A 13,893-nucleotide genomic window follows, 5' to 3' on the forward strand; every position below is an offset into this window, starting at 1 on the left:
CGCTTGTTTTGTATTCCCCTTTGGCCGTAATTTCAAGTGCCGCGTTTTTTCATGTAATCTGGGTAAGCCGCCCGCCTGAGCTGCGCCTTTGTACTAAAGGTCAGGACTACGCGTTTCCCGCGCTGTCGAAGGTCCAGGAACGTGAAAGAAGCTAACTGTAAAGATGGCAAGTCTACTGGACGCTTCTAAACCAAGAATAAACTGCTCTATGCTGTCACAGCACATTGGCAGAGGTGTCTGCTTCGTTGGGCGCGTTGAAAAGGTGGGTTTTGGCTGGTGCTAGTTAAACTATTTTTAACAATTATAAATATGGATTAACCTACACCTGCATATATGCACTGGCCCACTCTGTTAACAGCAAGGACATAAAGTATTAGTTTTGCTTTTCTTGACCAGGTTCACCCAACAGGAAAAACGTTCAGTGTGTCTGATGGAGAAGGAAAGAGCGCTACGGTAGAATTGAACGAACCTGTGAGTACTGCCATAATTTATGGCATCAGTTTGCCTACACGTTTCAGGGTGAGCGGTGCTGGTGGTACGAAGTATGTGGTACAACTGGTCTGTGGACCACTCTTGTTTGCTTGTACCGTTGTTGTTGGTCATATTCTCCGCGTAGGAGCTTCGCTCGCCGCCGCATCGTCATCACACAGTCACTTCTATTTATGCCTGCCCGCACAGGGAGTCGCTGCAGTATTCTGAACGACGTGTCGGATAAGCTCAACTATACAGCTGTGACTGTAATTATGAGGGGAGATTTCAGTGTTAATGATCAATTCCTAGATAGATTTCCTCCCAAATACAGCACTCATAACTTTATTCTGTCATAGTTATGTAGTTAGTCACAGTATGTTTCTTTCCGTGGTCAACACTACACATTTAATCAGTGGTGGGAATAAGAGCGTGGGGAACATCACAAGCCTGATACCTGCAAGCTTGCCCATATGGAAAAAATATATATCAATCTTATAAAGTTTGTATCTGTCTTGTGTGAAACTTGTATGAAAAGCATACAAGAGTGAAAACAGATATAAGATCCCTTGAAAAATTATATAATGAAACTTGTATGTTTTGGATACTTACTAAAACAATATATGAAAGTAATGAGAAAGTGGCCACTTTCATGAGTAAATCATAAGTTTTTACTATTTCTTTTCCATATGGGCCTTTATCTTATAGTGGACAGAAATTATATTTTGAAGAGGCACCAATAATTTATGTCCCATCTTATTTGATGCAGAATACCTGATTGTTCTGAATAGTTTGAAATGGTTGTTAGAAAAATGCATTGGCTGCATTTTTAGGTAAATAGCTGCATTTAACTTTGTTGTTTGCAAAAACTGTGCATAGGTTTTTAAAATGTACAATTTCTGTTTGCATTTCAAGTTATGAAAATGATTTGTTAAACAGTAAAAAAACGTAACTCTTCTACTCGGATTTTATGTTTTTAAGTCTGATTTTTAGATTATTGTGCTAATACAGAATGCCAAAATGGAAAAACTAACTGTAAATTCAGACATGTGAGGTTGTGCTGAAAAGAATGATACCAAACAAGCCAAGATAAACAGTTTTTAAAGGTGAAATTTAGAGGTAAATGAAAAGTAGTCAGAAACAGCCAATTATACCCTGGACCCCACAGGGTTAAACTTTTTTTTTAAAGTAATGCTATAGTTACTTTACCAAGTAATTAGTTACTTTTAGAATATAGTAACTGAGTTACTAATTCACTTACTTTTTTAAAGAAGTAACTATTACTAATTACCTTTGCAAAGTAACTTGCCCAACACTGCATTTAACAAAGAGCATATCAATAAAAAAAAGCAAGAATTCACGAGACAAAATAAAAGAACTGAAATTAAAAAGGGTGCTCTTTTGTGCTTATAACATATAAAAATTGAAACAAACAAACAAATCAGTTAAGATACATCAAGCATATTCGATATATCCGCCCACCCGTAGTTGGTTGCAGTTGATAGACTCACATTAGTTTATGTTAGCTAACTAATAAGAGAACAGTGGAGTCAAGGAGACTAAAACAAAAAACAGTCTACAGGGGTCAGTGTGGGCTGCCCATGGCTGCAACAATGAGTTTTCTGTTAAGAAACCTACTCTAGCAGGGGAAAGAAGTATGTCCTATTTCAGGCAAGAATGAAATTCAATTAGAGCATTAAGGATTAAGAGGATTAAGGATTACTGGACAAATGAGTACAGACCAAGCCTTGATTGCTAAAGATGTAGCTTTGCTTTATTATATTAATCTGCCTACATCTATATTGTTTTAAAAGTATATTAAAATATAAATAAATTTAACTGAATTGAAAGTCTTGAGCAGAGATTGTTGACTTTCAATAAACACAGGGGGGATTAAAATATTAATGCAAAATGAAGGTGGAGTGTTGGCAAAATGGCTGGTTTAAAATTTCATTCAGAAACTTTCAATAACTATTTGGTTCTTTTCTTAGCTTGAAGAAGAGCTGAGTGGCATTGTGGAGGTCATTGGTATGGTGTCCAGCAAAGGAGTAATAACCACCACCACATACAACATCCTACGAGAGGACAAAGGCATTCCCTTTGGTACGTCTCTCTAGACTGATTGAGTAAAGTTTTGTTCCTGATCTGTGACTCACAGTGTGCTGTGTCTGCTTATCCCACAGATTTGGAGCTGTATAATGAAGCCCTGAAGGTCATTCACGACTTTCCTCAGTACTACCCGTTTGAAGTGGCTGCAAGTGGATGAAGATTGGCTTCATTGTTTTTGTGTCTCATTTTACATGTTGGAGAGAATAGTGTGGTACAAAATATTTGCATTAAAATGAAAACCTTTGTTAATCACATGTCACTGAAGGTTCTTTTTTTATGATAAACTGTAAAATAAGTGGGTAATACTTTATGTACTCAAATATAAACAAATTTAAAAGACACAATAGAGTGACAGCAACAGCAGAATTTCATGTCCACAGTGGCACAGACTGGAATTTACAGCACTGACACTTGAATGGGAAGTGTTCAGCTGGCTAATTTTACTCTTGTCAGTTTCAGCTAGTTTCACATTATGTTTAGCTGAGCTTTCAAACCAATCGGAGAGTAGAATGCGTTACACTTCATAATTCATTTGTAATACATTTTCTTGGCAGCACAAGAACTAAGAGTCATAAAAAGGTTAAATGTAGAGACAAAATATAGAAGCTGAATGGCTTAACCAGGGGTCAGCAACCTTTAACACCCAAAGAGCCATTTGGAGCCAGTTTCCACGCAAAAGAAAACACTGGGAGCCGCAAATACTTTTTGACATCTAAAATGAAGATAACACTGTATATATTGTTTTTTACATTTATGCTTTGTGTGAACAACTAAGGTGTGCTGCTTATGAAATCCATGAAGTGTTACAGAGAAAATGACATTTTATTTATGTAATTAACACATTTTGAACTGAAAGAAATATAACAAAAGGAAAGCTGAACTAAAATGATCCAGCAAACAAAAACTGTTGTGAGCCGCCACCCTTATATCGGCTTTTGGAGCCTTGACCTGACTTTTAAAAAATAATTGAAGAAAAAAACATTCTGCCTAAAAATGTATTTTACCTGGTTAATGTGTGTGGCGGGGCGTGGTCTGCAGCGCCGCTGCAGGGGAGGCGACGCACCTGAGCTGCACCCGCAATCACGCCTCGTCGCCTTAACGTCTGTGCTCTCTCTGCTGTTGTGTTGGTGTGTGTCGGGCTGTGAGCTGAAAAGCTACAGCCGGCTGTATGCGTACAGCAACCGTGTGTGAAAAGTGGTCACTAAAGAGATGCTGAAAAGCGTGTTCATGGAAACATCGTCAGGTCTGCCGTGATATGTTTACAATGGGACTTCTGCTCCTGAACCTCTGCACACAGCGTCTGCAAATCGGGGCTGTACGAAGTCACTTCATCTTTACGCAGGACTGTAAGCTGTCATCTGTGAGGCGTGAGCGTGTTTGTTTTTAACATAGTTCACGGTGAAGAACAGCTGCTGACGTAATGTGGATCCGAAGATCCATAACTGGCCTACCTGGGGTTGAAAGTCTCGATAAAGGCACGCCGTTTCGGCGGATACACCGGCTTCCGCGAGTGTAACGCTTATTTTGAGCGATGAAAAAATAATAGAATATAATTTTATTTTTATATTTCAATATCACAATAATCTTCCAGTTTAGAACTACAAGTTAAAAAAAACAGAACTAACATAAATAAAATACAGCCAATTACTTCTAATTTATTTTCCCAAACCACGCGGAACCGCAGTATAAGGACTAAGGAGCCGCAGGTTGCCGACCCCTGGGTTTAACAAACCCAGTTGCTAACAGGAAAAGAAATTGCGTCGAGGTAATTGTATTGGAAAGGAGTGGAATAGCCATTTTAAATGTTTTGCTGCTGCGATACATTTAGTCTCAGTTTTAGCAAAGTTCTGTATTGCTCTACATTCCTTATTACTAAAATTACTGTTGTAACAAATTTCCAAAGCTAGGCTAGGATAAATAAAATATTTTTTTGCCTTCTTTCTACACTCCCCCCCCCCCAACAGCAGCCAAAAACAGTAAACACTTCTGTTATGAGCGTACTTGGCAGCAGAGGACAGTATAATCAGAGAATTTACCCTGAACAGAGAAGTGTTACAGAGGCATGGGCCAAAAGTACCTAAAAATAACGGGTTCTGTTATGTTGAAAAATATTTTTTGGGTGCAACAAATGATGGGAGCATAGAAGCTAAAGTGAAGACCTGTAATATGAACACATATTGGTTGTTTGGTTCCAGAACAACTGTTCTCTGAACAGTTCTAATAATAATGGATTGCATTTATAGTGCTTTTCGAGGCCCTCAAAGCGCTTTACAATTCCACTATTCATTCACTCACATTCACACACTGGTGAAGGCAAACCACAGTCGTAGCCACAGCTGCCCTGGGGCAGACTGACAGAAGCGAGGCTGCCATATCGCGCCATCAGCCCCGATTTGACAGCAAGTAAGATCAGTATTAAAGCAAGTAGGCCAGTTTAAACAGGTAGGTTTTGAGCTGTGACTTAAAAAGGAAATCTATATTTCTATCTATATTTATATAAGAGTGTACATATATATATATATATATATATATATATATATATATATATATATATATATATATATATATATCCCCGCTCACCCCTGTGGGCGGTCAATCCTTCAAGCTCAGGTCCTGTACCAGAGACCTGGGAGCTTCAGGGTATATATGTATATATTTATATATATAAATATATATTTCTTAAGACTGAAGGAAGTGAGTTTCAGAGCCGAGGAGCAGAGTGACAGAAAGCTCTGTTCCCCACAGTGATGACACGAGCAGAAGGAACAACAAGATGAGTGACAGACGAAGATCTGTGAGAGCAGGAAACAGTGGTGATATGAAGCAGATCACAGAGATGAGGGGTAAGGTTATGGATGCACTTACATATGAGATGTAAGATTTTAAAGTTTATCCTTGCTTCTATGGGCAACCAGTGAAGCTATTGAAGAAATGGGATAATATGGTCTCTTAAGGGAGTACGAGTTATGACCCGAGCTGCAGAATTCTGAAGAAGTTGAATTTTATGGAAGGACTTACTGGGGAGACCAAATAAGAGGGAGTTGCAATAATCGATCTGGGAAGTAATAAGACTATGGATGAGGATGGCAGCAGCATGGGGAGTAAGGAAGGGACGAAGTCGGTTAATGTTACGTAAGTGATAGTATGCAGAAAGGGTTATGTAATTGATGTGAGACTGGAATGAGAGAGTACTGTCAAATATGACACCCAAACTCAAACCCGTAAGTATTTGGACAGCGATTCAGATTTTTGTAGTTTTGACAATCAAGTGAAAATTGGTTAAAATGTGGTTGAAAGGTTTAAATGGTGATCACAGGAAGGATGCTAGAAACACGTTTTTCTTCCACTCAGCCTGAGCTCACATCTCTGCAACGGCTCCTCCTCTTTGCTGCGTGTAAACAGACTCCAGCTCCATGTTAAACTGCCAGAGTCGTCATCACTGCTGCTGTTGTGTTATTAATGTTTTTGTTTAAAACTGGCAGCTGCTTTCTGTTCACACGCTTTTGGGTCAGGTGGGGGGGGAGGATGCTGGACAGACATGGCACACCCAAATGTATTGTGAGGGTGCTGGGAATGCCTAGCAGAGGCCCCAGTTCAGGAAATCTTCAACTCCCACCTCCGAAAGAAGTTCAACAGGGAGGGAGTGAGGGAGGCTTAGGACATTGAGTCAGAATGGACAATGTTTTGCACCTCCATACCTGTTAATCTACGTCCCTACCCAGACCTATGGGCATATGCTTTGGGTAGTGATCGAAAGAACAAGACTGCGGATACAAGCAGCAGAAATGTTCCTTCACCTGGGGGTGGGTGGCTTCTGGCTGGCTCAGAGTAGAGCTGCTGCACGTCCACGTCAAAAAGAGCCAGTTGGGGTGGGCACCTCCCAGGTGAGGTTTTCCAGGCATGTTCCACCGGGAGGAGGCCCCAGAGACCCAGGACAAACTGGAGTTCCCCTGGGTAAAGTGGAGCAGGTGGCTGGGGACAGGGGGTCTGGATTCTTTGCTTAGGCTGCTCTCCTTGTGACCTGGCTACAGATAAGTGGAAGAAAATGGATGGATGGAATTATTGTTTGTTTGTATTAAATTTGCAATATTGTTTTGGCAACAGTGTATTAATGCAGCTTGATTGTCATTCTTTTTTCCTTGTTTTTTGTTTTTTCCTTTTCTGGAAATGATCATGGGAAGCTGCAATAATGCTCCCCAGGAGCCAGAGGCAGACAGATCCAGGAGATCCGGGTCATCCGCAGCCCCCAGGACTACTGAAAACATAACAGTACATCTCAGCAACAACTGCACATCTAATCCCAGCAGGAAAATGAGGGAGGGCACCCACGGCCAAATTGTGTGAGAGAGATAACAAGGAGCCGACCAGAGCCAGCCGCCCTGGCACAACCTGAGAACAGGGCACTAAGTGCTCAAATAACCAGCCAGCGTCCAGCAGCACCCAAACCACCAGTGGACCTTCGTCCCGGGCAGGGTGTATGAAACAGGGATGCAGGAAGACACCCCCCCCCCACGTCACTCATTGTTGAAAGTGATATCTTGAGTGGGTCTGTTGGTGAGTGTGTATAAAGTGTACTGGATGAGTATGACAGTGTGCTATTAAAGTTGGGAGGGAGGGGTCGTTGACATGAGATGTGTCGCAGTAAATGTGTTGTTTGAGACTTTACTTGTAACTTAACAATAAATACTTTTTATACTGATCGTATCAAATACAGAGTTATGGGAAACTTAAACTTAGTTTCAAAATAATTAAATATGACTCTTGGTTTAAGGTTATTGCTGTTTTAAATTGTGTAACATATAAATAGAAGATTTTAATTAGATAAAATAGTGGTGCTATACATGGTCCAAAACTGGGCTGATTTAACTGCATCATAAGAAGTGTTTTTACTAATTTTTTAAATCATACTTACAGTGTTCATATTGATTAAGTGTTGTACTAGAAGTCTCTTGAGTTCAAAGTTAATAAAATGTAAAATGATTAAGTTGCATTCAATTTGTATCAAGCAAATGTAAAAGTCTTAATGTCTTGATGCATGATCGATCATCCAGTAAATCCCAAAGGTTGATTCTGTTCATCTGGACGTTTTCAGTGGGAGAAACATTTCGTCACTCATCCAAGTGACATCTTCAGAATATTACGTAACTGCAAATTATGTTTTTTTTTATTTAGTTGAACTTCAAACCCATAAATCATGTTATTCCTAGTATTGTGTATTCGCTAAGGGCTAAGTCTGATTTGCTCAATTAAAGACTCAGAATACTAGTGTGCATTATATAATTATTCATAGGTTTCAGACACATACCCGACGCACTACCCTACCCTAAAGTAATGTTCTTTTCATCTATCCATGGAGGAAAAATTAAGATATGAAGAGAAACTATGAATTTTGGGGACTTGTGATCCATATTCTGGTCTGACAGCTTTATTTAAATCCCTGAAAGTGGCGACTTTTATTTACAGTTTCAGAGTGAAAGCAAAGCAAACTACAAGGTCCACATTTATGGGAACTTTGCAACAGATTTGGGAAGAACTTTCTAAAGAATATTTGATTTCTATTGTAGAAATAATGCCACGTGTGTGTTCAGTTGTTATATCTGCAAGAAGTGGCTACTTTGATGAGTCAAAAGTTCAGAATATATTTTGGTCTATAAATTACATTACTTCTTTTTTGAACTCAAATTGCTTATTGCTTATGCTTTTCATTTCAGAGTGCAATGAGACATTAAAGTGCATAATTTTCAATAAAAACTTAGCAGTAGAGTATGTGTGCATGTGTCCCCAAATTTCAGTTATATGAGAGATTTACAGTTGTGAGGAAGATTTTTACCTTTCTAAAGCCTTTGGTTTGATAATAGAGACACTGAGGACAATCTGATGATATTTACTCAGTGAAAACTCTAACTCCTCTAAATGTATCGCAATCAAATGAATTTCCAGGTCTTTGAGGCTAAGTTCCTTCAAATCCAGCTGTCAACTGATATTCAACTTTTTTTTTTTTTAATCTCTATCAAGAACTGCAGTGGATTGAAGAGGCTGATAGAAAAGCTAAACAGTGACTACAGTGATTTTAATGAGAGTCATTTGGAGGAAACTGAAAAATGATCATGTCTTTTGTATCTCTAGCCAGGAATTCAAAGAGAGACATATTTTGTAAATTGAAGATGGGACCTAAACTACATGTCATAGATGTTTGTAGACATAAAAGCTTAAATGCCCCAAACTGAAATAACAACAAGAAAGTAGTTTCTGGGACTTGATCAAATGAGAATGAATAATGTCTATTTGGACTGCCTATAAAGAAACGCACACAAACAAACAAAAAAATCATCAAATTACGGAAAGATGATAAGAGTTTTCTCATAGCAGACTTTTCATGATGCAACAAAGAATCAGCCACACTGGCTGCTGATCTTGCTTGCTTCTCTCGTTCATAATCAAACATGAAGTTTTCATTTTGATGAAGTAATTTTTAAAAGTTAAGAGATGAAAATACTTTCCAATAAAAAGGTTTTTCGGCTGAAATAGTCTACTGCACCCAGGAGGGGGCGAAAATGCGCCAGTCATCTACTTTGTTGACTAAACGAAGAAGACCAATTTCCGGACTTCAGTTGAGTAATTGTACTTGGGAATGTTGTGGTCTGGTACTGTGTCCTGTCTGTCGCCGTTTTCCTTTATTTCTTTAATCCTGCCGTGTTAGATACGGTTTCTGTGCACTTGATGGCGGTGTGCGCTCACGTCTCCAGAGTCCGTTCACTTTACAAGAGAATTTTGGTCCTGCACCGCTTCCTGCCCATAGAGCTCCGAGCCCTTGGTGACCAATATGTGAAGGACGAGTTTAGAAGACATAAGAGTGCAGGACCCAAGGAGGTCAAGAGCTTCATGACAGAGTGGGAGGTAAGGCGGGTCACGGCGGTCAAGCCAGCCGCGGCTAGACTTTTGTTGCACTATATTTCAGATATTACGGTACAGGTGCCGACTGTCTTCTTTATCTGCAGATTTTCACCATTTTACTTCATAGTCCAATAGACATTTGGTTATATTTGCAAATAGAATAAATTATCATCCTTATGTTAACGCATTGTTGAAAATAGAGACAGAAAATGACAAAATATGAAATAATTTGTCTTCTCACAGTATTCTACGTGTATTAAAAAAAAAAAAAAGTTACCAGAAGGTGCTATAACTATTTCACTTACTCTGGGTGATCTCCTCTCGACCTCTGGTGACTTATGACCTGTGACCTTGAGCTCAAGGATCTCAAGCATAGCAAAAAGTGCATCATGAATATCCGTTACTGCTCAAGAACATTTAAATACATGTCATTTGACTAATATTACTGCTTTTCCTCATTTTCCTACACCACTGGATGCTGTTTTAGCAATGATTTGATGATTAGTAGTTATTTAGTGTGATTTAAATTAGGCCCTAATCCAAAGAAACAATAAAAAATATATGAAACGTTTCTCACTGATTCAAAAAGGAAGACAGGATTTCAGATCATTTGAATATAATTATTCCCAATAAAGATTTTTTCCATTCATGTTAATGCATATATTTCATTTCATGGCAATAAATGAAATCTAGCAGCCACAATGTTTAATAAGTGTGTGGGAGAGCAGATGCTAAATGCTCAAACCTGATGTTTGTTTCCTTCATCCCCAATCTCCCTTGCAGAACTACAAGAACACTCTGCAGACTCAGGTTCTGGAGTCAGCTGGGGAAAGATACAACTCAGTAAAGTTTGGAGACCAATTGTCACAGAAAAAGCTCAATGATTTCCAGGATGAACAGATCAGCCAACTGTATGAACTCATGGTGGAATCCACCAAATCCAAAAGACAGTTTGACATACAAGAGGACAGGAAGTGAAGCTGCAGGCCAGAGAGCAGTGCTTGGACAGAAAGAAGACAAAAACAAACAACATATGACTATGATGAATTTAAACTCGTGAGTGCTTTAGGTAAAGGGTGGTGCTCTAAGGAGTCTTTTAAGAATATTTGATTACGTTAAAATGCTGTGTACTAATTCTGTGTTGCTTTGTGTGACCCTTTTTTGGTGCAAATAAAAGTGATGTCATGCTCCTCCTGAAGTACATTAGCACGCTAGTAATGTAAGCATAATGGTCACTCCACATCCAGCCGTATCACAGTACAGCTGTCCAGTGACCGTTTGCATTTTGCCCTGCATTTCTTCAGCATTTTCTGCCCTTTAAAATCTCTAGACAGCTCTTAATGTCTGCCACGTAAATGTGCTCCAGCATGTTTAGAGTAGGGTCATCTACTCATTGGGGGGGTCAGTGTTTTGGTCCTCAATTGTCCTTGGGCAAAGTACTGAATCCTAAATTCTTCCCAGTTCATCAGAGTTGTGAGTGTGAATGTTAGATTTTTCACAAGTGCTAAAAGGCATAGAGTAAAGTGATGTATTAAAGTCTATTTGTGTGAATATGAAAATGTGGCTTGTAGGATCGAATTCTTTGAGTGCTTAGTAAGACTAGAAAAATGCTATGTAAATATTACTACATTTGCTGTAGCACTATTAATTTAGTTGCACTAGGTTTGTGTTTATCTAAATTGGTAGCTCTAATAGAAACTAAGCAGTTTTCTTGTTTATCTCTTAAATATTTTGAACATCTGTGACACAGCACAGAAAAAGCAACCCAAGGATGTGGACTGAGACAGCCAAGCAGTCAAGACAAGCGTACTTTTTAATCCCAAAAAGTTGATTCTGTTCATCTGGATGTTTTCAGTGGGAGAAATGTTTCCTCACTTATCCAAGTGAATTCTTTAGTCTCAGCTGGCTGCAGGTTTCCACAGCTTTATAAAACATACCTTTGCACAATTACTGAAACTATCACCACTGGCGAACAATGGGCTGTGAGATGAGTTTTTACTCCAAGTTTCCTCACAGCGTTACTGGAAGCCAAGCCAATGCCATTCAGAGTAAGCATCTGGTTAGATGTTATATTTGTAACATTTTTATGGCAGAGTACAATAACCTCAGTTTTATCTGAATTTTGAAGCAAAAAATTAGAGGCCATCCAGGTCTTTCCTGCATTTTAACTAATTGGTGTATTTTATCTGGCTTCATGAATAGATAAAGTTGGGTGTCACCTGCATAGCACGAAATGTAATTCTATGGCTTCTGATGATGCTGCCTAAGGAAAACATTTATTATGTAAACAGAATTGGTCCTAGCACTGAACCCTGTGGAACTCTATAATTAACATTAGTGTGTGAAGAAGACTCCATTTACATGAACAAATCTATTAGATAGATATGATACAAACCACTGCAGCACAGTCCCTGTAATACCTACAGCATGTTCTAATCGCTCTAATAGGATATTATGGTCAACAGTATCGAACGCTGCACTGAGGTCTAGCAGGACAAGCACAGAGATGAGTCCACTGTCAGAGGCCATAAGAAGATCATTTGTAACCTTCACTAAAGCTGTTTCTGTGCTGTGATGAGCTCTGAAACCTGACTGAAACTCTTCAAATAAGCCATTCCTCTGCAGATGATCTGTTAGCTGTTTGACAACTACTCTTTCAAGGATGTTTGATATGAAAGGAAGGTTGGAGATTGGCCTATAATTAGCTAATGGTCAACTGATGGCCTTTTAAGTAATGCTTTAACTGCTGCCAGCTTGAAGACCTGTGGTACATAGCCTATTAATAAAGATAGGTTGATCATATTTAAGATTGAAACATTTGTTAATGGCAGGACTTCTTTGTGCAGTCTTGCAGGAATGGAGTCTAAAGGACACAGTGATGGTTTGGGGCAGGTGTGTCAAACTCAGTTACACACTTTAGGTCGGATATAAATGTATGTGGCCTGCAGGCCTTGAGTTTGACACATTTGGTTTAGAAGAAGTAATTGCTAATTCAGAAAGATCAATTGAAGACAAGAAGAGTCTAAATAAATGTCAGTAGTATTGAAAGAAGCTCTACATAATATTACGCCTGGGAGATGGCTATGAGAACTTTCTCTAAATGTTAAATACTATTTATCATGCAGCCGTAGAACGAACTCGTTATACACATAAAACAAAATCTATATGTGACTCGGATCTTTACACATACCTAAAAGACAAAATGCAGCAGCAAAATCAGCCGACACACACAGCAGTAGGCCTCTCTTCATAAGATAACATAAGAACTTTATTTATCCCAAGGGAAATTCTTTTATCATACACGTGCTGAATGCAGCAAGAGAGACAGAGGAATAAGATATACAATATATACAATAAGAATATATTAGTAGTATACAGTAATATACCGTAGGATAGTGCAAAATATAATATCAAATAACTCTAACGAAGTAACTATATGACTATATCCTGAAAAATAAATAGTTATGGGAACAGAATAACTTTGGTATTAATCCTCAGGAAAATCCGCTACAGAGTGAGGAAGAGCTGTACAGTCTTAATGCCACCCGTACGAAGGATTTCCTGTGGTGGTCAGTTCTGCATTTCGGGGCAATGAGTCTTTTGCTGCGTTTGCTCTGATAGTCCATCATGGAGGCATGCATGGGGTGGGAGGGGTTGTCCATGATACAATGATGGCAGTTTTGAATGCTGTTTTTCTCATTCAAAGTAATCAAAAGCACTTTGGGGACCTTTAGCCTTAAGAACTAATACTTAGTAAAGTAAAATACACCAAATGTAAGGAGCTACAGAGAATGTGCCTTACCAGTGTGGAGTCCATGCAATCTGGCTGGGAACCCCCACACATGCAACATGCTTAACAGCAGTGTCCCACTGGAAACAACAGTGACATGTGGACCCTTAGTATTAAAAAAATTCTATTTAAATAGTAAAGTTTGAGAAAGTTCACTGTGACTCACTCAGTACATTATATCTCAGCTACACCTGCCCTCCTGAATCCTCCGGACTCTGAAAAGAACAAGGATAGGACATCTTGGCTTCTCACTTCACCTCTCCACCAAACATTCACCTGGATGCATGCTTCCAGAATCACTGCTCTTAAAATTTCAAAAGTAAGAAAATCTGCCATGTTTACTCCTTAAAAAAATATCCTCCTGACTTACCTGTTCAAATTCAGCGGAGTAATACGCTTCTCCTCTCTTACAGGGATCAATCCTCTGTGATTACCTGTGTCCAGTGTTGAATAGAATCTTTATTCTAATTAATCAGCTATTGTGTGTGTGACACAATATGACAATATATAATAATACAACAACACTAAATGGAATATGTAAGCAACACAAAAAAATGGCAATAATGTTAAGCTGTCATTGCCACTATCATCGTCTTTTCTTTTAGCATAGCTGTTTGTAGTAAAAATTAATA

The 13,893-nt window shown here is 38.9% G+C and overlaps 3 protein-coding genes across 3 annotated transcripts in view; all 3 read left to right on the forward strand.

Annotated features, from left to right (window-relative positions):
* LOC309698606 (uncharacterized protein) overlaps positions 1 to 13,893 on the forward strand; it is a 379,790-nt gene that overhangs the window by 228,253 nt on the left and 137,644 nt on the right. The window lies entirely within an intron of this gene.
* Positions 89 to 2,826, forward strand: rpa3 (replication protein A3). Its single transcript, XM_082521342.1, has 4 exons — positions 89 to 262; positions 397 to 471; positions 2,460 to 2,571; positions 2,652 to 2,826. The coding sequence occupies exons 1-4, from the start codon at positions 164 to 166 to the stop codon at positions 2,732 to 2,734; spliced, it is 369 nt and encodes a 122-aa protein (XP_082377468.1). The 5' UTR covers positions 89 to 163; the 3' UTR covers positions 2,735 to 2,826.
* Positions 9,164 to 10,669, forward strand: sdhaf3 (succinate dehydrogenase complex assembly factor 3). The gene is made up of 2 exons (XM_082521639.1): positions 9,164 to 9,474; positions 10,255 to 10,669. The coding sequence occupies exons 1-2, from the start codon at positions 9,298 to 9,300 to the stop codon at positions 10,447 to 10,449; spliced, it is 372 nt and encodes a 123-aa protein (XP_082377765.1). The 5' UTR covers positions 9,164 to 9,297; the 3' UTR covers positions 10,450 to 10,669.

Source organism: Aulonocara stuartgranti (assembly GCF_965226115.1).
Source record: "Aulonocara stuartgranti genome assembly, chromosome: 22".
Taxonomy (NCBI): Eukaryota; Metazoa; Chordata; class Actinopteri; order Cichliformes; family Cichlidae; genus Aulonocara; species Aulonocara stuartgranti.